General features: G+C 36.4%; 1 protein-coding gene across 8 annotated transcripts in view; it reads right to left on the bottom strand.

The window, feature by feature from the left end:
* Positions 1–25,327, bottom strand: part of DTHD1 (death domain containing 1) — a 109,228-nt gene that overhangs the window by 28,698 nt on the left and 55,203 nt on the right. For 6 of the 8 annotated variants that reach the window (XM_077136570.1, XM_077136571.1, XM_077136565.1 and 3 more), the window contains 2 exons: positions 22,806–23,050; positions 1,622–1,679 (listed from right to left, as the gene is read on the bottom strand). In XM_077136570.1, the coding sequence (XP_076992685.1) occupies positions 1,622–1,679; positions 22,806–23,050 (303 nt within the window). Of the gene's footprint in view, positions 1–1,621; positions 1,680–10,274; positions 13,490–13,534; positions 14,425–22,805; positions 23,051–25,327 lie in introns of those variants that run through there. The other 2 variants (XM_077136568.1, XM_077136572.1) reach the window with 2 other exon arrangements.

Raw genomic sequence — 25,327 nt, 5'->3', positions numbered from 1 at the left:
AGCAATTGCAATATTAATATTCTAATTATCTTTCAATGTATGCCACGGGCAATTCTTTCTTAATATTTCTAAAGGCAAAATCATCAGTTCTGCCCTTTCTTTCCCTCCTGTTGCATTCACTTGATCCTTCAATGCACTCACTTTCTTGTTATTGTGATCAGTCGGTTGAGAAAGTTAAGACTCATAATTTTATTCAAGATTACGCAAGGCCTATTTTTTATACCCCATCCTCAAGTCCTATTGCTCCTAACTCTAAACATCTCTCAGCTATTTCCCCACTTTCCAGCCTTACTGATTCGATCTGAAATGCATCCTACTTCTGACTTTTCTGGAGTTTTGAAGGAACCAGGATTCCCACTAGTATCCCTGCTATCAAGTTTGCCCCAATTCAGTCTTTACTCCACAGAACAGATAAAAGCTTTGAAGACCTAATCTGACCTCGTCAGTCCCGCTGAATAAATCTCTTTAGGGGCCCCTATTGTCAAAACTCTTTAACTTGGTATTTAAAACTTTTCATATGTTTATCCTGCTGAGAATGTCTAATTTCATCTACCATAGTTCTTCCTAAACAGGTCTGATGACATCAGTCACTCAGGAGGATTCCCATGTGGACCGTTATCTCCCAACCCAAGTTTCCCACACCCTTTAAATACAATGTAATGGTACCAACCTAGAACTTCCTAGCACACGTGAAAGGTCCATTACACCCTGTGCTCTCTGGTGGCTGCTGTCAAAACTAGTAATAATGTTCTAATTTGAACATTAAATTCTTCAAAAGTTAACACCATTATTAAACATGCTGGACTTCTTTGCTTTTTCTCACTTTTTTCCCCCATCTCACTTGCTCTTTTCTGAAAATGGTTTTAATGACCCTATGAAGGTACACATTACCAGATTTAATAACCATCCTACTCATTTTTAATGTATTTCAGTAAAGCCTATGGTTTTTCTGTGCAAATCTGTGAAGGTAACCCCTGATTTGAATTCTGCACCAGAGCGGTGTCCTGACACATCAGGGAATAGAGAAATAGAAGGCACAATTCACTGATATCTTTTAAGGATCAATTAATGTATATATGTATTCATAGCTATTAACATCACCAAAATGAATTGTTTCAAGTGATAAAATAGAATAAAACTGTCAAATTCTACCACAAAATCTACATCATTGCTATAATTGAATTATGTATAAAAATCAAATATGAAATATTTCCTTTGTGGTTTCACACCGATATACCTTTATTTAAAAATCTATTAACCTCAAATGTTTGTTTGATGTGGCCACAATATAAGATTTACAACATAAAATTTAGCATTCCAGAACAAAATGTAGCTGTCTATAAAACTAAGCAATTACTAGATAAACAATGAAATAATACTTAGCAAGCTTTATATTTCTTGTAGATTTAGCACAACTTTAGTTAAGGCCTCACTTAAGAAGTTATTTTGATTTATATGTGTGTTACTTCTCACAGAAAATTCATTTATTAGGCTTAATTGATTCTTTAATTACAAAACTACTTTCTCTATTCTTTTTTATTATAAGAATTTTATATACATATATGAAATATAAGAGTAAAAAATGCATAACTATAATGAAGACAGAACAAATATTCCTTACCTAGAGGATCTATAGAAATCCGTTTGGTACTCTGTGGACGGTTGATTAATTTTTTATGCTATTGGGAAAAAGGATGCAGAATAAGCAAAACAAATCATTAATCTGTGAACAACTTACCAATATAAATCTATCTGAAACTCACCCTTATTCGGGTAAAGTACTGAATTGCATAGCTTGCAAAATTAGGCTGTGAATTTGTGCATGCATACTCAGCAATTGCTTTTCTAAGATAAGGTAAAGTATATTAAATCTTTAACAAATTTAAATTTAAGAATTTTTTTAAAATATTATTATGTCATTCACAGTACTCATGTTAACTATGAACAAACATTTTCCAACAAAATTTAATATTGTTAAAACTACTAGCATAAGCTAATTCTCAGCTACAAGCATAGTATTTTGTTAAACCCTTCTGAGGCAACCACCTTTCTCAACACTCAGCACAATCCTGTGAATAATTTAACAACCTATAGGTACACACACACAAAAAAAATTTTTGTGAATGAACAATAAAGGAATGTACATGGAATAGAAAACAGTCAAGCCATTGTAAAGACATTATTTTAAAACTAGTTATTTCATTAAGAAGTAAGCATATGCATTATCATTATTTTCTACATTTTTCTGTGGAAAAGTTTGTTTTTAATTAATATGCAGCAACAGAAACAGCACAGGAGTGAAAGTAAAAAAATTCCGATTTAGATACCACTTCAGCTGTTGAGTAGCACTGTTAGTTTGGGCAATTTACTTGCCTCCTCAGTCTAAGCTGTGAAATGTGTTTATTAAAACCCTCTTTACACACAAACAAAATGTACACAAATATTAATAGCAGCTTTATTTATTATAGCCCCAAACTGTAACCAATCAAAATGTCCTTCAATAGATGAATGGCTGAAGTACCTATGGCACATGAATAACATGGAATACTACTCAGCAATATAAAGATGGACTATTGATAAATGCAATAACCTGGGTGAATCTCAGGGCATTATGCTAAGTGAAAAAAAATCCAGTCTAACATGGTATGATTCTTGAAAGTAAAAAAAGTATCAAGATGGAGAATAGACCAGTGGTTGCCATGAGTTAGGGATAGTGGTGGTGATACAGTGTGACTACAAAGAGGTGACATGAGACACATCTTTGTGGTAAGGGAATAGTTCCATACCTTGTTTGTGATCGTTACACAAGTCAACACAATATAGAATTACATACACACATTGTACCAATGTGAGCTTCTTGGTTTTTGATGCTCAAAGTTAAGTTACATGTAAGGAAAGTAAGATGTAGCCATTGAACAAACTGGGTGAAGGGTACACGTGACTTCTCTAAACAATCTTTGTAACTCTCTGAATCTATAGCATGCTGGTTTGAATCTGTTAGGTACCCCCATAAAAACCTATGTTCTTTTAATCCAACCTTGTGGGGGCAGAACTGTTGTACATGGGACCTTTTGATTAAGTTACCTCCATGGAAATGTGACCCCATCCATTCAAGGTGGGTCTTGATCAGTCTGCTGGAGTCCTTTAAGAGAGCACACAGTAACTGAGAGAGTTTAGAGAAGCTAAGAAAGAAAACACCCTAGGAAGTAGCAAGAAGGACTGACAGAAGCTGAGAGAGCCGTGAGAAAACAGAAGCCAGCAGAGGACAGCAGACATCACCATGTGCCTTCCCCTGTGACAGAGAAGATCCAGATGCCAACTGCCTTTCCTGTGAGAAAGTATTCTCTTGTTGGTGCCTTAATTTGGGCATTTCACCACCCTAGAACTGCAAATTTGTAACATAATAAAGCCTCTTGAAAAAGCCAACCTATTCTGGTATATTACATTACAGCAGCTTTTGCAAATCAAAACAGATTTATTTCAAAAAGATTATTTTTATTTTTCGAAATAAAAAGGTTAAACAAAACCACGATGGGAGGATGATGCAAAAATCTGTCTCTGAATGCATAATTTGCTGTCTGATTCAAAGGAAGAACTAAATACAATTTGGTTGATTTGAATATCATATTTTGTAGGTGTTCTTGCCATAAACCTTACTTAGATATGGAAGTGTATAAAACTTGCCATGTGCATGTGAATTAAGAAACACAATATAAGTTCAAATATTTATACTGTAGCACTACAAAATAAAGGCATAGAATTTTTGAGATATCAGTTATGTGCTTGGACCGCTCAAAAAAATTGAGAGAAAAATATCCATTTAAAATGGTGGAGTAGATTCTATTTATGTTTCTTGCAAAAGGTCATATGATCTGGATTGAGCCTGGGACAAGAGGCATGCAATTTTTTCTTTTGAAAGAAATAATATTTCCCTCTCAGTCATCCTTTTTTCAGAGGTGACTTAGAGCATCTTGATGCACTGAGCAAGAACCTAGTGTCTAAGCATTTTTTTCCACACACATGAAAATTCAAGCCAGTACTTTGGTGCACTACCATAGAAACAACTAGATATCGACAGCACAGGAGATCCCTGGCTCTGCTAGGTTTCTAGACATCATGTTAGTTTCCCACGTGGCCTCTTCCTCAGAGATTTTCATTTCTTGTTATCTTTGTGCACATTTTGCCCTTTGAACCTCATGGGTTATCTTAGTTTGCCACAGTTGCTATACCAAGTACCCCAGACTATTTGGCTTAACAACAGGAAGTCAGTGTCTCACAGTTGTAGAGGCTAGAAATCCAAAACCACGGTATTGTTGGCCAAGCCATACTTCCCCGGAAGTGGATCCATAGTGTTCCGGTGATGTCTTGCGGTCAATGAGTAATACAACAATTCCTGTCTCTCTCACATGGCCAACTCCCTGTGTCTGTCACTCTCTCCTTATAAGGACAGTAGTCATATTGGATTAGGGTTTACCCTACTCTGGTTTGGCCTCACCTTAACTGATAACATCTTCAAAGATCCTATATATAAATGAGTGCACATCCACAGGATAAACAAGTGCACATCCACAGGATAAACAAGTGCACATCCACAGGATAAACAAGTGCACATCCACAGGATAAACAAGTGCATAGCCACAGGATAAATGAGTGTACATCCACAGGATAAATGAGTGCACAGCCACAGGATAAACGAGTGCACATCCACAGGATAAACGAGTGCACATCCACAGGATTAAGACTTGAGTGTGTCTTTCTGAGGATCACAATTCAATCCAGAATAACAGTGCCCAAGGTCAGCCCTAAGATAAAAAGAAAAGCCTCCACTTATATAGTTTCCCCTCTTTTGGATCCCAGCATCCATCTGTGGGGCCCCAGATTCCATCCTTAGCAGGGTTGGCTCTAATTTTTCTGTATTTTCTTCTCTTCCCCCAATCAGAAGATGCCTTTCTATTAGATCTTCTCAGATTCTGTTACTCACTCAAATTAGGTTTGTTACCTTTCTCAAGTAATTGACACTTATGTTAAAAGTCTACTAACATAATTTGCTGAATAAAATTCCTTCAGTGTCAGCTTCAACATGTCACTGTTCAGGAAGATTCCTGGGCAAATCTAAACGCAGCCCTCAAGCTCTCTATACTCTATTTCCCTGCCTCGTACAAGAGTATGGTGGGGGCTTTTGTGACAGTCTTTCCTATAAACGTCTCAAGGGCATCCATATAAAAGTTTAAGTAACCCGGATATGTTCAGATGTGTCTTGTTTATGTGCTAAGCACAACCCAGGCCTCATCTACTTGGAATTAGTTACGGAAATTAAAACCCATGGCAACCATTTACACCTGAAAGGGATAGGTGTGTTCTGAGTTTTACAGTCCTCTCTTGTTAGGACCTCTACATTACTGACTATGCTCACCATGCTACCTAAATACAACTCTTGGATTTGTAAAACTAAGTACAACATTGTTTTAGTTGAGCTCCTACATATGGCAGATTGATCCTGTGTGTGCAAACCAAAAAGCTGAATTTGAGCATATCCATTATATTACCTAACCTGATCCCTCACAACCTTTCCAAAAGCTTCCCCTCAATGGGTCTATTCACCACTCCAAGAACCAACAATATTCAGTCTTGCCTCTACTTGTTAGTCTGCAATCCCTTTGTGTGCCACGAAGATATTTTGTTCTTGTGTATATTCTTGCTCATAATGCTTGACATGGTACTGTACACATGGAAGTATTAAAAAATGTTTACTTTATGTGAAGATATTTCTTTCTTGACTCGAATGATCTCCCCTTTGAATCCTACCATATTTTCAAGCACAGGTCAAATTCTTCTTCATTTATGAACTACACTAGCTCAGTTTCTTATTTGTGAATGTGTGCACTATCACACAATTAACACCTAAATTAATATTGTTTTATATGGTGTGCTGGATTGAAAGGATTATATGCCCTAGAAAAGCTGTTTTAATCCTGATCCGTTTTGTGGAGGCAGCGTTTCTGCCGAATCCCTATTCAGCACTATAGGTTGGAAACTGAATTAGATTATCTCCATGGAGATGTGACATGCCCAATTGTGGATATTAACTTTTGATTTGAGGGAGATGTGACTTCGCCCATTCTAGGCGGGTCATGATTAGTTTACTGGAATCCTTTAAAAAAGGAAAACATTTTGGAAAAAGCTTCAGAGCCATGAGATCCATGAAAGCAGAGCCCAGGCAGCCAGAGACCTTTGGAGATGAAGGAGGAAAACGCCCCTCAGGGGAGCTTCATGAAACCAGAAGCCTGGAGAGAAAGCTAGCAGGTGTCGCTGTGTCCATATTCGTCATGTGCTTTTCCAGTTGAGAGGAAAAACCCTGAACTTCATTGGCCTTTCTTGAGTGAAGGTAACCTCTTCTTGGTGCCTTAATTTGAACATTTTTATAGTCCTGTTTTAATTGGGACATTTTCACAGCCTTAGAACCTGTAAACTTGCAACTTATTAAATTCCTCTTTTTAAAAGCCATTCCATTTCTGGTATATTGCATTCCAACAGCTTACAAACTCAACATACGGTTATTAATTCCATTCATGTATGGCCATTTTTCCTCCCCAATTAGATTTTCAGAACTTTGTTGTATACTTTCCTGTATCTTCTTTTATATCATCACTTATATTTAGCACATAACCACATGGGACACTCAATAAATACTTGATATCCATTGGGACTCTCAGCAGACAATCACAAGGCTTGTTATTCACCATAACTTTAAAGTCTGCAGTTTCATCTGGGCCACCTGGGATGTTCAGCAACGTTATTATGAATCCCTGAAGAGTTCATCCATCAATCCCTACAGAAGATATTTCATATCTTTACCACTCTGTGCAAGACCTTTACAGAACTCTTGCTCTCTTCCTTCTCAAGAAGTAGTTTTACTTTCTGAGAAAATAAAGCAGTGGTTCCCAAGCCTTACTTTTCCTGAAAATAAATCTTGAGAAAAAGGCAAAAAAAGCAAGTTGATCCTTTGATTCATTTATTAGGCATGTCTGAAACTTCTGGAATTGAGCTGCCTCAAAGATATTTATGAAATTTTTTCTTCTTGGTTATCTCACCTTGCTTTCACAAAAACACTGTGAGTACAATGGAGCAGCTCTCACTGATAACTATCTATGATGAGTGATAATATCAAAGCTCACAGTGGTTAGGTATCCTGGCTGAAACAATAGACTAAGAAAGGAAGCAGGAATTTGAACCCAGTGTGACTAATTCCAAGTATGATACTTTCCTAATACCATACTAGCTGAGCATGTGGGCTTTCAGGTAAGACTGCCTAAATTTAAATCCCATCCTGTTAATTGCTTACTCTTGAATCAACACATGCTTTAGTTTCCTGATCTTTAAAATGGCTATCAGTACACTGTTTCCTAGGATTGCTGTGATCTTTAAATGAAAGAGCTTAGCTCAGTTCTACGCCCATAGTAGGTGCTCAATATAAGTCACCTGTTTTTATCACACAAGTCTTGATAGAATTAGAGTTTCATTTTGCATACAGACAGGCTTTCTACACCCTTCAAATTCTAACACCTAGATGATCATCCAAAGATCCGTCCATAACAAATGCTAATCCTGTAACTATAGCCTTGTATATAGGAAGATATGATCCCAGCATTGCCATGATATCATGGCACTGAAGACAGCACCCTTCCCTGTGCTTTCACAGCAGATCTGGGGGCCATCTAGTCTCTGACACAGCTTTGACCTGGAGAGAAACTCAAAGCTTCAAACTGAGCCAGGACTCATCTTGTTTATAATGTCCCTTCAGGAAGTTTAGAATAGTGCTGCAATTAAGTAAGCTAAGCTCACTCTAGAAATATATGCGTAAAACCAAGAGTGAAAAACTATGCAGTGGAAACAGTCGCCATTGTGAGTTGATATTAAGGTTGAATCATTGGGTAACATTATACCATTTTTTATTCTACCAGCCTAAAATATGAATGTAGGTCAAAGTGAGAAGTACAACAAAGATGACATCCTGAAATTCCTCCAGAGTCAACAACTATAAATCATAGAACCTAATATGAAAGTTGAGGAAGAAAAAAGCCAGAAAAATTATAAATTCTTCCCAGATATATTGAGTACTAATTGGAAACAATGAACTAAAATGATATCTTTGATTTCTACAGCAATATCTTATTTTATATTGTACTTAATCAAGGGAACCCACAACACTATAATTTCCATTTAGCAGATTTAGAAGTAGTGAGTGGTAGAGTTTGTCCTCTGCAATCCACTGCCTTTCAGTTCCTGGAATGTCTTCTGAAGAACCAGTTCTGTATAAAGTAACATGATAAGGATTTGCTGATATATGACATGCAATCTATTGTGGATGCTACAGGGCATTATAGCAATACAGCAACAACAACAAAAAGAAGATTCCATGCTGGTGTGATTTTTATCATTTATCCTAAGACAATTACTCATGAAGAAATTTTCACTGGTGATTTTCGCAATGTCTTGTAGCAACAACTTCTCCACCAAGTCTTATCCACCTCATCCTTTCTGCTCCCACACACTTACTGTAGATTTTTCTGGTAAGTAGGTCATTTATTTTGTAATTAAAAGATTTAGAAAAGAGCAAGATATGAATAATAACAGACCAAGGAGTAATTTTCTCTGTATCTTTAGCATGGATTTTAACAGAAGCATTTAAGTTACTATAAATAAGGACAATTTTTCACTGCTTACTCTATGTTAATTTTGCATAGAGGACTCTTCAAGTAACTAATAGTTGCCATTTGCTTAACTCAAGCTCATTTATTGCATCATAATTGTTCTCAATCTTTATAATGCATGTCTCATATAGAATTCTTAATGATTTTACATTGTAAAAAAGTTAAATGGCATATTGATCTAAGAAGTAATCTGGTATAAAAGATTAATGTTAATACAGCAACTTTTCTGTAGTTATGAGTCCAACATAACCATAAATCAAATAAGAGTTTTTATCAGTGTCCAGTGAGGAGTTACACAAGTGAGGATCTGTGCTAAACATGTGATGTGTTATTTTATTCCAAATTCATAACAGTGTTTTGATGTTAAGTCTTATCATCCCTGTTTAATTTAGGTAATTTCTTCAAGGTAACATGTCTAGAATGCAACAAAACTCATCCTGGAACCCAGATATGTCTAAAGCTCTAATTTAAATACTATTGTGGTTTGGAGCTATGTACCTCAGAAAAACATGTTCTTAAACTTAATCCATCCCCGTGGATGCAAACCCACTGTAAGTAGGAGTTTTTGATGAAATTACTTCAGTTAAAGTGGGGCCCAACTCAATCAGGAAGGGTCTTATTTCTATTACTGGAGTCTCTTATAAGCAGAATGAAATTCAGACAGAGAAAAAGCATGGGAAGCAAGAAACTGAAGGTCAATGGAACATGGAAGGTCAGGAAAGGTGGCATGTGCATTGCTATGTGACAGAGCAACCCAAGACTAAGGATCACCATTAGCCCAAGACCAAGGAATGCCAGCTTTCGAGAAGAAAGCAGTGCCTTGATGATGCCTTGGTTTAGTCTTCACTTAGTATCAGAACTGTAAGCCAATATGTCCCCATTGTTTAAGCCAACCCATAACAATGAGGAAACTGAAACAAACAATAAATAATACTACCTAATAATAAATTAGCTCCCTTATTTCATCATCTATAACTTTATGCAGTAGTTGTTCTTATGCCTATTTTACAGATGAGCTAAATTGAGGTTTAGAGAAGTAAAATAATTCGGCCAAAAAACATACATGCAAAGTAACAGATCTAACGTTTAATATATATAAGATTCCAGATCTTTTATTTATAATCTGTAAATTATAATGCATGTGTAAAGTGAAAGTTGGAATGCAGGACTTTCCACCCAGCCTTTCTAGTACCTCCTTCATTTTGCTACCAATTATACATATCAAATTTATTGCTTCAGAGTTGGAGGCAGCATTATAGAATGGAAGTAAATTGCTCACCTCCTAATCTTACTACCTATTAATCTTGTGACTTTAAGCAAATCATTCCCTTTGTGCCTTCATTTCCTCATTTATAAAATGCATTTAATAATAATAGTACCTGCTATCAAGTGCCATTGAAAGGCTATTGAATTATATCATCTATAACTTTGAACAGGGCATCACATATAATAAACACTTGAGAGGTTATATTTTATTATGTACTATTTTATCTTTAAAATTACTCATTATATTTTATCTACATAAATATATTTTTTAAAGGAACATTTATATTTCAACCATGAGTGGAAAAGTAATCTCATTTGGATATACCCAAAGAAAACTTAAAAATAAATGCAAATAAATAAAAACAACGTTATTAAATTTCATTCCTGGCCAAAGTCTCTGAGACTGACAGTTGTGCACTTGCTTGTTCTAAAGGCAGCTTAACAAGTGTTAGAGATGTATAAAAATATGATTATATTCTGAGACCTATTCACAAACATCACATGGTAAATCCATTTTGTTTAAGGCTGGTATGTGTGTTTGTCCTAAAAAAAAGAATCACCTGCAATTCCAAAATTTGGAAAAAACATTATCCCCTTTTATTTTTATGTATTTATTTATTTTTGGGGTGCATGGTCTGGGAATCGAACACAGGTCTTCCGCATTCAAGGAGAGCATTCTACCACTGAGCCACAGGTGCACCCTCTCTTTTATTTACTGAGAATCATATCATTTAGTGTAAACATGCATGTAAAGTATTTTATTTGAAATTTCAAACAGTAGAGATAACATTTTGAGGACATCCAAATGATAAGTCAATGATGACTCAGTACTTAAGCCAGAGAAAACTGGCAACTTCATTGTGTTAAAGGGATCTTTAACACATCTTCTCTGCTCTGAAAATGAGCTAAAAGCTAATGCCATTACATGAATAGGAAAGAGGAACTTATTGGGCTATTCAGAAGTGACTAAGCATTTGAAAACTAGATGATGGAGGAAGTCTTCTGCCTCAGGAGATGAAAAATTCCGAGTAAAGAGGGAATCCACCATCCAAGCTGTGTCAGCTCTATTGCAAAGCTTAGTTTTCAGCAAAAAGTACAACCACTCTTCCCAACTGGCTCTTTGAAAGATGCAGATTTGCCAAAATCACAGAAGAGGAAGATGATATTATATACCTTATACATGGCTTAGTGGTAAAATGTGGCAGGTATAAAATAAGCATCTTAATTTCTTAGGGCAGTCATAGCAAAGTCCTATAAGGAAACATGTTGCCTTGCAGTTGCAGTTTTGGAGACTAAGTCTGAAATCAAGGTGTCAGCAGGGCCCTGCTCCCTCTGGCACCCCTGGAAAAGAATCCTTCCTTGTCTCTTCCTAGCTTCTGGTGGTTTGCCAGCAATCCTTGGTGTTCCTCAGCTTTCAGTTGCAGAACTTCAATCTCTGCCTCCATCATCACATGGTATTCTTTCATGTCGGCCTGTTTCCAAATTCCCTCTTCTAAGGATACCAGTCTTACTGGACTAGGGTCGCACTAATCCAGTTTGGTTTCATCTTAACTGATCATATCTTCAAAGGTCCTCGTTCCAAAAAGGGTCACATTCATGGAACTGGGGATTAAAACTTGATCATATCTTTTCTGGAAGACACTTTTCAACCCATAACAACAAGCAGGGACTTGGCTTCTGAAGGAATAAGAAGAAATGGTAAAGCAGAAAAGTTACGAGTAAAGACTTTGAAGTCCGGCTCCTGATAGTCCTCTGTCCTTGTTAATTCATGCATTTTAGGGAAAGCTATCTAAGCTCTTTTACTGAATTCTAATCAGTAAAACCGAGGTGATGGCTCCTACCTCTGGAGTGTGCTTTGAGGGTAGATTAGGAAATTGTTCATATAAGATCTGGATTATACTGAGAAGCCAATAAATAGTGCCAGAGACACACAAACCAAATGAAATTGTGCACCTTGTTTGGATCTTGCTGCTGTTGTTTTTTCTCTCTCTTTTTTTTTTAACAAATAAACTATAAAAAATTAAAATTTGAGTCAGAAGGTAGATAGAAGATGGGCCAAGCAGGAATGATATTCAATAAACATTGCTAATTTTGCTGGATGAAGCGATGTTACTGTTGCTTTTTTTTTTAAGTATTTTCCTGTTAAAGAAACTACTTAAGTATTACAAATGAAATTATATGATATCTATGATTGTCTTAAAAAAATCCAACAAAAATAAAAGGGGTGGGCGGTGCAGTACTGTTTGATGGCAAGAACTCTCACTGGCCGATTTGAGACCCAGGTTTGATTCCCGGAGCCTGCCCATGTGAAAAAAAAAAAAAAAAGCAGGGTGTATTAGGTAAAACTAGGATGGGAGAAAGAGGTGGATCATGGATCCATGTAGGTTCAATGCATTTTTTTTTCCATTTCTGTGTACATTCAAAATTTCTTTTTTTTTTCCCCCAAGGATGTCACCAGAGTGAAAGACATGAACTTAGGTTGGATATTTCTTTTTAAAAATTTTTTTTAATAAATTAATTAAATGGCACTGGGATTAAATATCTCTCATCTCTTGAGGGACAAAAAGAGACAGCTTTAGATCCCTGGTTGCCAGATGCATCCTACTCAAGAAATCCCAGTGAATCTAATGAACTGAGACAGAAGGAAGGGGATGTAGGGGTAGCTGCAGATATAATGTGAGCAAAGATCTGGAAAATTCAGGAAATATTTATGGAATATATATGTAGACCATAAAGTCAAGTTGTTAATAGCAGTCTAAAACAGATAGATCTGATTTCTCAATGTCTTGTTTCATTTTTTGAATCTACCAAATGGAGAAAGCAATAATTATACTACATGGGACTGCAGTGAGTAGTAAGTAACGTAGTGTACATAAAGTATTTCAGTCAGGGCTGGCACTTGGCACACCCACAAATGTTAATTATTAATATCCTTAAAACTTTGCTCAACCTTCCAAGCAAGTCTAGCAAAAGCAGATGCCTTTGGCCCATGATTGCAACCGTGTAGGAGATAGAATTGGTTTTAAAAGCAGCTCCACAAGTCAAAGAAAGATGCACAACACTCTTAGAACTTGCATAAACATTAACCTACTCTCTATTGTTCTGCTTATAGATTATAATCATAACATGTTTTGCCAATTCACCAGGTCTGCCAATGTCTCTCCAACCATAGCATTTTCAAATACAATGCCATTGTGACAAAATGAAAGGTAAATCCAACTTTCTTCCTATCCAAGTGCAAAATTTTTTAAACTTTAGGAAGCTTCCTATTCAGTTCTGAATATAATTCTTTCTAGAATATTCTAACATTTTTTTTTTAGGTTTCCTGAAGGGATTTTCTTCAGTTTATAGAAAGGAGCAACCTTTCCCACAAAAAGAATGATATTAAGGTTGCCAAGAAAGTCCTGGATAGTTATAAACATCTTCCTCCCAGGTCTGGCCACAGTGTGTGAAATCCCCACATGAGTCACTCCTTTCAGGGCATGAAAGGCTTCTGCTAAAGCAACTGTTATCTGGGGGAAAAAAAGCAAGTAAAGCTTTTGTCAGCTATTAAAACTCCACCTTCAACTGCTTTATTAATTCCCCCAGCATGCATTCATTTATTTATCTAATAGTTCAAAAAACATTATTGAATACATACTAAATAGTTCAACAAAACATTACTAAATGCACACTAAGAGATGGGATTAGAAAACATAATGAACTATGCTCCCTACCCTGAAAAATTCAGTCACAGTCATGTACAATGGTTCTGATGACTGCCGTTGGAATCAGACAAACTTAGGTTCAAGGGATAGCTCTCGTCTCTTGCTATATCTCCTGGGGAAATTTATACAAATTCTCTGAGTCTCAGTTTCTTCAGTCACCCAGGTTAGTGGATGGGTTCATATGTATAAACACTTCACCATTTATTATTATTACTATTTATATATTAGCTATTATCAATGTGTATAAACACTTCACCATTTATTATTATTACTATTTATATATTAGCTATTATCATTACCGTTATCATTATATAAACAAAATTAAAATAGACAGTATGTTGATACATATTTAAAAAGCTTTGGTTATAGACACAGTGCAATGCCTACTTCTGCCTGGGAAATTTAAAGGTTTCTTTTAAAGAAGTGACGAGAGAGCTAAGCGTGGAGTTGAAGCTGTCAGAAGGGCAGCTGTGAAAGGAGCTGTGGGCAAAAGTCCCTGAGGCAAGTAATACAATATACTGCAGAAGTAAGTGGAACTGGAGTCAAAAACAAAGGTTGGGGGAAGCGCAGTATGATATGAAGGCTGTGAGGGGTAAATTGTGGGGTTAGCAAAGGAATTTATATGCTGGTACTTAGACTCACATCAGTAGATATCCAGTGACAAATGAGACGTTTTAGCAGGAGACATAATCACATTTCTTTTAGGGAAGAACCACCCTGTCAGTTGTGCAAAAGTTAGTCTAGAGTAGAAGAAAGGACTGAAGTTAGGCCTTCAAGAAGAAAATGAAAATCCTTCATAAGATAAGGCAACATTAGGGGAAATAGATCTGAAATGCAAATTTAAATGACACCTCCGAAGTAAAGTCAACAATACACTATGTTGTATTATAAGACAATGGTTCAAACCACTACTGAGAGTCCTGGGAGCCACTTTAGAAAGATTCTCTCTACAAATTCCTTTAGCTCTTTATGCCCTCCTAGCTCCCAGCCCCAAACACATTCACTCTATCATCAAACCTTGTTGCTCTCAAGTCTTAAGTGTCTCTCCAACTTCTCTCTTCTACCATGATCTTACATCAGGCCATCACTATCTTTTTCTGTGGATTATTTCATCAGCTCCTTATTTCACTGTTGCCAAGCTCACCTTTTACTAATTTATCCTAACACGTTGTCACAGTGATATATCACTGTCACGGTGATATTACAAATGTAAACTTTGTTTATGCCATCCTCTGGCTAAAATTTTCTAATGGCTTGCCATTCCTCATAGGATAAAATAAACTTAATTATAAACTAACTGCATACCTACTCCTATATTCTCAACTCTGGCCACGCTCATTCTAAGAATCCCAGTGGCAAAGGAATTTTATTTTACTCATATCCCCACCTTGCACATGTTCCATGTGCACATTTTCTGCAAGAGATCAATCATATTCTTTTCATTTTGATGGCCAGTCTTGCACATAACAATGCCACGGAGACATTTCGCTGACCTAAGCAAAGCCCTCCATAATCTTTCCCCAACTTGTTTCCAATATGAGTTTTCTAAACCTTCCACATAAGCCCCCCTGGCCTATTTATTGTCCTTTCTTGAAACAAATCCTGTGTGTGCCACTTCAGAGTTTCAGCTCGTGTTATCTCTCTTGTGGGGAACCCACTGCCCTTTTCTCTCTTCCTCTCCAGATTTCTAATCCTCTCTGCATTGACGTTGCTCTGTGAAGTGTCCCCAGTCCACCTCAGCCCACAGGAGTCGCTCCCTTCTCTGAACTGTCCTGGTGCTTAGCCTCTTGGCCATTCATTTGTCAATCATCAGTTCCTGCCCTTTGATCCTGCTGTATTGTCGTATTCGATGTTATTTATCTCTTACATTGTTTTATATCTTTTCAAGTGCTTATGCTTTATTTCCTGAACTGGACGGTAGTTTCCCTGAAAGCAAGAACTTTGCCCTGTATGATTATTATTGTAATTACTATCATCAGGTCCTACAGTGTTTCATACATAGTGATAGGCACTTGATTATTATTTGTTCATTGACATGTTGACCACAACGAGAAATAAAAATACAGTTTGAGTTCATGAACTAGAAATAGTTTGAATATTTGATTGGATTTAGTTATTCAAATTAAAATTTTAAGAGAATAAATACAAAAAGCAACTTCCTTATTTTATTTATTAAAATTTCTAAGGCACGCAGGAATATATGTGCTTTCTTTGTAAAAAAAATTACTGGAAACCAGATGGCAATGCAGTGCGCAGTTTCTGATTCAGTCATACCCTCAGAGCAGAGGGCTCTTCCCTTTCATGAAGAGGGTGAAGGAAGAAAAAAGAGGAGGAGGAGGGATGAAGAAAAAGAGAGCAGGAGGAAGGGGGAAAGGGCAAGAAGAGAGAGGGGAGATGGCGAGAAAGGGAAGGAAAAAGAGGAGAGAAAGAAACGGGAAATTTTTCTTCTGATAATGTTGGTGAGCTTTTTCACAAAAAAATACAGGTTTCACAAAAAAATTACAGGTTTTTGTTTCTGGCTCAATTCTTTCTTTATCTCCCTCCTTTAGCATCTTATACATAATATAATTAAAAGTAGATTTTTCATTGTCATGCTCAAAACTGTCTTTGAAGTTCCTTTTGATGACTCAGAGGAACTTGAGACTGCAGGTATGGAAAGCATGTTAAAGAAAAGATAAGAATCAGAATCAAGGCACCATAAAGAGTGACAAGGGTTCTAAAAACATGTCCAGGTTTTTAAAAATTGACACGATTTCTCTATTTATAAAAGTCTAGTAACTTTTTTCTGTAATTGGTGGTGACTGTAGCTATTGGAATTGACTCCAATTTAAAAAGCATTAAATTACCATGAATTCACTATTCTTATATGGTTTCCAAACATATACTTTTCTATCCTGCTTTCCTAATGGCTGATAATAAAGTAGTAAGTTCAATTTTATTTTTGATCCCTGATATATTACAATTGAAACAGTAGCATTAAAGTACCTGAAAATGTAAAAAAAATTGAATTGCTTTGAACCTTCTGTTTTGTTTTCAGTACTCAAGATTGTTCTTTAGTATTTCATATGGTTAGAAAACATTTTCATATAGAAAAGATCATTACTCGTGGGACAGGAAGGTGGTAATGAAGGTCTGAAGTGGTGAGAAAGTGGTGATTCTGACAAACTGAATCTAGCACAAGCATTTGCGTACTTCCTGCCTTTGACACAGCGAGTTATTTAATGTGGTAAGAAAGTAAGTATTGAAGCGGTACCGTTATTTACTAGAAATTCCATGTCATGAGTTCAGTTTAAAAAAAAATTAAAAGGAAGTTCAGGGTAAGCAAAACTTGGGTCAAAAGATGACTTATACATAAATATTTAGATTAGGTATTATTGGGAAACTGCAGCCGAACCAGGCAGGAGACATGAGCTGTTCTTACCCTCAAAGCAAAGCCTCCCACCAGGCAAAAAAAAGGAGAAAGGCAGTCACAACGCAAGTGCCACAGATGCCCGGTGGCGCAGTCACCTTGTGTTGTGATTTCAGAAACGCAGAGAAAACATCTCACCCCACTTCCTCCCACCTACAAATCTTTGAGAGTTTCCTGAAACTTACCTCATTGCTGTCAAAGTACAAACGTACGTAGTTGAAACAAATTTATTTGGACATTTTGAGAAGATGAAGAAGTTTCAGGCACAACTTAGAAAAGATTTAGAGGCAATGCACTGTTCTTTCAGCCAGACATTTTCACGTTGTGAAATATTTGAGACTGTATTCGAAGCATCAGGTTGAAATGTGAATTATCACCAAGACTCTATTTCATTTTCAAATTTCATCACCTTTGTCTCATGCCAACACTCTGCCACAATGACCTTCCTTTGAGTCCTTGCCTAGAAGCTTGTCGCCATCTCAGATTCTTCCATACTTCTCACACACTGAAATGCTCTCCTGGCTATGCAGGCAGCTGGGCTTCTTGCCATTAGCTGGTCCTCAGCCTAGGAGGTATCTCAGAGGCCTTACCTGGCCAGCCCATCCACGAGGGCACACATCCAATTCTGAGGCTTATCTGATGCTAACTTATTTTCCTTCCTGGAGCTTCTTGCCTTCCTCCTCTCACTATTTATATTTAAAGCGTAAACTCTATTTGTGAATTCCTTCATTCATTCAAAAATGTTTATTGAGCATTTGACCATATGCCAAGACCTATTCTCCATCCTTGTGGTTCAGCAGTGAACAAACCAGACAAAGGTCCTGTTCTCATGGAGCTTATTTTCTAGCCATGGGGTATGGGCACACCTACAAAAAGCTTAATATGTGAGGATACCTATGTTGGAATGTAACAATTTATTATAGGAAAGGAAAAGTTTGGTCAGGATCAGGAGGCTCACAAATGCCAGCTTGTGGCAAGAGGGACAGATCGCAAGATTAGACGGAATCAGAGCAGGCCTCAGAGAAAAGGTGAAATATGAGCAAAGGATTGAAGGAGGTGAAGGTGTTATCAGAGTAGTTTTCTGTTTGAAGAGCATTCCAGGCAGGAAAATCACTACCACAAAGGCCTAAAGCAGAGATCTGTGTGACATGTTCAGGGGAGAGCAAGAAGGCCATGGTGGCTGGGACCGAGTAAGTGAGGAGAAGTATAATCCCCGAAGTAATGGGGGAGTTCAGTCAGAGCCTTTTACTGTGAGTGAAAACACGAACTATGGCAGGATTTGGAGCAGCTGCATGAGATGATCCAACAACAGTTTAAAAGTCCACTCAGGACCCAGGTTCGATTCCTGGTGCCTGCCCATGTAAAAAAAAAAAAAAAAAAAAAAAAAAAAGTCCACTCAGCCCTCTGAGTTGAGAACAGACCCCAGGGAAACAAAGGAGGAATGAAGCTGCTGGCAGGAACTTTTTTGTCTGTTGTTTTCATCACTGGACATGGTCAGCACATTGCCAGGTCCATCCGTGGGATATGTGTTTGTTGAGTAAATGAATTAATGGATGAATGAATGAAATATAGAGGCTGAAGAGTAAGATACACAGAGATCCTTACAAGTGTGAAGTTGAGTGATATGTTTCCACACCACTGGGAATACATTAAGGTCACACCTTATAAACATGTGTTTATGAATATATGTGCCTATAGCTGCTTTCTACATGTAAAGCACTTTTATTGTGACAAACACTTTGACATGCATAATTGCATGTCAAACTCCATATTACAGGGCTAACTTTCATACCCCGAAAAATAGCACATTCTTATACTGCCCAGCTGAGGTGGACTTTTAAAATTTTGAGTTTCACTGAAGAAGTCTGTTTTCGCAAAAATAAAGGTCATGGTTTCAGTTCCCATTTACGCTATGTTTGTTTTTAAAAAAGGAAAAAAAATTTCCACAGTCAAAGATTCTTTCTCCACCCCAACCAACTTAACTTGTAAAGATTTTGCCTGAGTATGCAAAGGGCTAAGAGAGTGAATCTGGAAAGGCCCCTGCTGACTCATCAGGGGGAGCAAGATGGTATGTTGGCAGCAGATTCATATATGAAAGGCAGCAGATGTTTAAAATGCACTTTTTTTAAAAACAAGCCGATATAATTTGAAGGTTATAAATTTTAAGGCCAGTCTATTTTAAGGTCTGAGAAATATTGTGTTCATTCATTCGCAAATATTTGTCCAGCACCAGTCACTGAAAATACACAGGCAGGCAGGACAAAGAATGTGCCCGCCCAGTCTATTGCATGCATTTTCTCAACCAGGATAATATCATCCCTAAGGAGAGAAAACTTGTTCTTGGGGGCACAAGAAAAGCTTATTCTTTTAATGTATAAATCACAGATACAATTCTAGTATGCAAACAGATATACAGTGTTTCTGCTGTTAAAATTTCATGGTGAGAGACAATTAAGAATAAAATGCCTAAAAAGAATTCTTAGGAGGGTGATAACAGGAATGAAAAAGGTTGAGAAACATTGGTCTAGGGGGAAGGAAATAAGCAAGTGAGTATAATAAAATATGATAACCACTGTAATAGGGAAGTACCAGATGTTGTGGCAATACATACCAGGAATCTAATTTAGATGGAGAGGAAGGTTAAAGGAGGGTTCCCGGGAGAAGTCATACTTACGCAGAAATGTGAGATGCCTGGTCGGAATAACTCAGGCAAGTAGCTGGGGAGTGGTGCCTCAAATTAAGGCAGAGTAATGAGCGTATGCCCAAGTCTTGGACAATCAGTAACATAGACTTTATTGAGGCTCTAAATTATCTAAATTGGCTCATTTGGCCAAATAATTCAGGAACTCAGTCCACAGGGGAAAAACTGAAAGCTGAATTTGTGTCACATTAATAGACTGTTTAAAAGTCTGTCAATTTTGTCCCCTCACATAAAGGCCTCTCATTTGTTGTTTGTCATCCTCGCAGTAAGACCTTCACCACCTCCAGCCAGAGAAATACAGCAGCGTCGTTGCTTGACTCGCTTCCACCAAGCCATAGCAGCAGAGCAGCACAGAGCTCTCTGCAAGGAATGTGTGCTACTGAGCTGCCTCAACAGCAGCCCCATTGGATCTTTCCCCTACAACTGACCCAAATCAACCCTTAGCCTGCAAGGCTCTAAACTACTAATATGAGGGAATTCTAGTGTTTCTTTACATCAGTAGTTCTTCAACTTTTCTAATCTAATGAAAGCTGTAGGTCGTCCCCCATTCATCAAGCACCAGGCACTGCTGCAATCCTGAAGACATCTTCATAGCATAAGCAGGACGAACCAGGCCCTTTATTCACTGGCGCTTGCTTTCTCAAGGGGCAAAGGCAAAATACATGAACAAAGAAATAACTCAAACTATTTCAACTAATGATAAATCTTATGAAGTCCATTTTAAAAGGATAATAGCCTAGAAAGTGACTTTAGATAAGGATAGAGGGGGATGCCTCTTGGAGGAGGTGATATATGACCTGAGACTTGAATGATAAAGAACCAGCCATGAAACTATTTGAGGGAAAGGTCCCCAAACATAAAGAACAACAGATTCATGTCCTAAGACAAACATGAAAATGCACAAAACAGGACTGATAAGGCACATATATCTCTATGGCTATCCCAGTTCCTAAAATACAGAATTTTCACATCAGTAGTTAAATGGATTCTGCTAACCTACAGATACCTCCTCAAAACTCCAGGATTTTCCTGAACCCAGCAATTAAAGAGCTAATGTTTCTAGGATCATGCTCCTCTGTTCTAAGGGCTGGTTTCAATGTGGTCAGTGCCCGTGTTTATCAATTGTTAGATATTTCTAACAAAACCTCTACAGTAAAGCATAATATACATGAAATTGTTATACAACTTCAAAGGCAAATCTGGAGGCCCTAAAATCCATCCTTGTGCCCTTGACTAAGAATTCTACCTATTACCAAAAAAGCAACAACTTTGGGTTGTTAAATATCTGGGCTCTACAGGCATATTTCCTTGGATTGAATCCTAGCCTGGCCACTTAATTTGCTATGGGACCATGGGAAAGTTGCCTAAAATGCCTATGCCTCAGTTCCTTTAAAACAAGAACAATGCTAATACCTCATAGGTTTTTTGAAAGAGTGAAATGATACAGTACATATAAAGCACTTAGAACAGTTATTAACACATTAGAAATTATTGTGGTTATTTTATGAATTGTGAATTCTTGCTAAACTTGACATATTTTAAAATGTCCTGTTCACTATTTCCATTCAAACTCAGTCCATCTCCTCATTTCAAACTGTTCTTTTTCTTCATTTTCATTAGTCAGATTCCTATCAACCTACAAAGCTGAGATGACATGCCACAAGCACATGAAATTTCTACTGATTTCGACCTCCAGAAAAGTCATTTCCCTCCAAAACAACCATTAGTCACTGTTTAAACTATTAGCCTAGTCAGCTACTATCTTAGGAAGTGGTTGTGTGTACTTGTTTTGCATACTCTCTAAGTTATAAATTTCTTTAGAGAAGAGTTGTCCCATAGAAATATAAACTGACACACATAGATAATTTAAATTCTTCTAGTTGCCACACAAAAAAAGTTTTAAAAAAGGTAAAATTAATCTTAATAATATATTTTATTCAACTCAATATAACCAAAATATTATCACTTCAATATAAAATATATATAAACCAAATATTATTGAAATTTTTTTTCTTACTGAATCCTTGTGAATTCTGGCATGTACTTTACTACTTGCAGCACATCTCAATTTGGACTATCCATTTTTCAACTGCCTAGTGCTACATATTGTAGCTACTTTTAGGGACAACACAGTTTTAGAGCATGTAGTATCTTCTATAGTTCTGTATTTATCATAATGTTTAGCATAATGCATTGATTATTTCAGAAGTTAAATAAATATTTGTTAAATTAATTACTTCAATAATTTATTTATAATCTGTGCAAAATCTAACCCCTTGGGAGAAACATTTCTGCTATTCATAACACAGAATGTTTAAAAAAAAAAAAAAGAGGACACACTTTTGGCTTTCTGTTAACATAAGGCGTTTTTTTTCCCTCTAGAACCATAAAGAGAATTTTAAATGACATTCCTAATTAAGAATATAATTTAGAAGTACAAGTCCTAACTCACTGAGTGAAACTGTACACGCAAGCACAAAATTTATTAATTAATTTGACACCTTTGGAAAAACAATTGAAATCCTACTTCCTGAAAAGATTAAGAATTTTAGAAAAGAGAAATCAACTCATAAAACAAACATGCAAAATTTGGTATAAATACTAAATAATTTTCACAGAAAATGTTCTAATAATGTCATTTCCTTGCTCACAGCATAGTATATTCCTAAAGTGATATGTTCTGAAATGATACTGAATATTTTCATGAATGATTTCCCAGTTACTCAGAAAAGCACTTACAAAAAATGAATGACAGTGTCTCTGTGGACATTTACCACATAATGTCAGAAACAGATCAATTTGAATTGTTTTTGTTAGAATAGCTGATATAAGACAAAATGGAAACCCTAGCATATTTTCTACCACCGTAAAATTTAACATACTCACACCTCCTTTATCAACTTTATACCCATTTTTTTATCCCTATATAGCCATTTGTCTGCTGTATGATTGTGGTAGACAGTTATGAAGCATTAATAGAATACGGTAACCAAGGAGTTAAAATAACTCACCTTTGGCAAACTCAATGGCAATTCGCAAATTGGCAATTGATAATGGTTTTCATTAAGTATAAGAGATTGATCCAAGTTAGGGACTGCCTTTTCTTTAGGTACTTTGTAACCTATAATGGTGCCCTTATAATGAGGGCAGCTATAGTTTCCGAATTCATCCACCTCTTTGAGTTGGAGTTCCAGCCTGGGTTTTCTTTGTAAGTGAAAAATAAGCTTGTGGTCTCTTGCGTAATCCTTCCCATTGCCTAAATAAAAATAAAACACATTTGTTACTATTAAGATAAACCACTTTCCCCTAATTATCTTTTTAATCTAAATAATCATTTAGTTTTTAAAATACAATGAAAACCAAGTGCGCCAGTAGTTCAGTGGTTAGAATGCCCCCCTTCCATGTGGGAGACCCAGGTTCAATTCCCGTACCATACACTTAAAAAAATAAATAAACAAAATAAATATGTATAATGAAAGCTTCGTTGTATCATTGCTTCTTCGCCAAACATGACCTGACAAGCATCCAAAAGTAGAGACCATATAAAGTACTAAAAAATTTCTCATCAATAACTGGACCAGGTATTTTCTGGCTGCTTTTAAATCTAATAAATAATCTTTGATTTTCTTTTTCTCTACCATTTTGCCGTAACAAGAAACTATTGAAAATATTCAGCTCTTTCTATATTTAGAAAATTATTTTCACATTTCAAAAATGATCTTTTTCCTTTTTTCTACCCATTCATTTCATATGGCCCAATATTATGACTCAGACATCCTAGATCTGCACTCTCTGATATGGTACCCCTAGCAACATATGGCCTTGTAATTTAAATTTTAATTAATGAAAATCAAGTGAATTTCAAATTTCAGATCAATTTCAATTCTTCAGTCACTGTCCACATTTCCAATGCTTATGGCTAGTGACTATCATTTCAGCCAGGGCAGCTGTGGAACACCCACTTTCACAGACATCAGCAGAACTGCCTAGAACATCTCAGGGGAAGTTATTAGATTTCTGTTGCTAAAATTTCCACAGAAATCTGGGGGAGCCCCTCAGAACAATGATATGCAGAAATCTTTTCACGTTCCCACCGAAAATACTGAAGCTTTTGTGAACAGAACCTTTTATTCATGGTGATTTCACCATGACAGTAGGATATTTTATTTTGTCATTGAAACAGTAAAACAGGCACTGCTATATGTCCTAAGGCAAGATGCCTATACTACCCTTTGCAAAATTAAGAGGAAGCTATAATGTAGCAGTTGAGATATTACATTTTAGATGTAAAGATCTATATTCAAATTCAACCTACAGTTTACTGACACAGAAATATTTGTCCATTTCTTTCATATCTGTGAATTTCTCTGGCACTCAACTTCCTTACATTTACAATAAAATAACTAAAACATGCTTCCTAGGATTGCTCAGGGAATAAATTAGATAATGTGGATAAAATATTTGGCACAAGGCATCAGGTAGTTAACACTCAATACATGATAGCAAAGAAGAAAAAGATAGAAGCAGAATTCTTCCATGATTTTGAATTTAAATGCCCCAAAACAACCCAGTTAATTATTTTTATAAAAGTGTTAATACGAAGCTCTTTGCATTTAAGTCAAAACTCCTTCTGCTCTTGGCAGCCTTAAAGTTGACTTCCCAGAGCTAACTTTGAACTTTGCCCAATAAAGTAAGAGTCTGATGAGAAATGTAGAAAAGGCCACCACCCTTCTCCCTGGTGTTTGCCAGAGGTGAGTTTGATGAATTTGTAATGCACAGCTATATCTAGAAACAGAATAACTTTAGGTTAAGGAGTATTTCCTTGCATAATTCTAAATTTGAAAGGCAACCTGGCTAATTGAATAAAACAGATTCCTAGGAGATGAGTGACTAGTCAGGGTCTGCCTTCCTAAAAGTTTTATTCTGGCAAAGATAAAAAAGAAAGAAAATTTTTGTAATCATTAAAATTTGATCTAATAAATTAATTTATTACATTAGAGCTTCCACATCACTGGTTGTCATCTGGAAAACTCCTACTTTCGTACCACTTGAGAACATCCAAGAAAAATGTAATTACTTTGGACCCAAATGGAATTCCACCTGTAAATTTTTCCTTCCATCCCTTTGAAGATGTTATACTACACAATTGCTCATAAGGAGTAATGACTGAGGGTGAGGGGTAGTCAAATGGATTCAATTTATACGTAAAATTTATCTACTAACTATTAACAGTTAATTTTTAGGGTGGTGCTTGGTGGCTCAGTGGCAGAATTCTTACCTGCCATGCTGGAGACCCAGGTTCAGTTCCCAGAGTCTGCCCATGCAAAAAAAGTTAATTTTTAAAAATAAAGATCTATAATACAAACCTCTGAGTCCCATTTATATGTGAAATAAGGACAATATTGTTGAGGGTTTACTAAGAATAAACAGCGTGATCTTAGTGTTATAAATTGAAAGCAATGCATATATATATGTAAATATATATATATATATTTAAGTTGGAATTTCATTGCAAAGACCCTTGTCCCAGAAA

Source organism: Tamandua tetradactyla, chromosome 19 (assembly GCF_023851605.1).
Source record: "Tamandua tetradactyla isolate mTamTet1 chromosome 19, mTamTet1.pri, whole genome shotgun sequence".
NCBI classification, from domain to species: Eukaryota; Metazoa; Chordata; class Mammalia; order Pilosa; family Myrmecophagidae; genus Tamandua; species Tamandua tetradactyla.
This window is presented reverse-complemented; position numbering and strand designations above follow the sequence as displayed.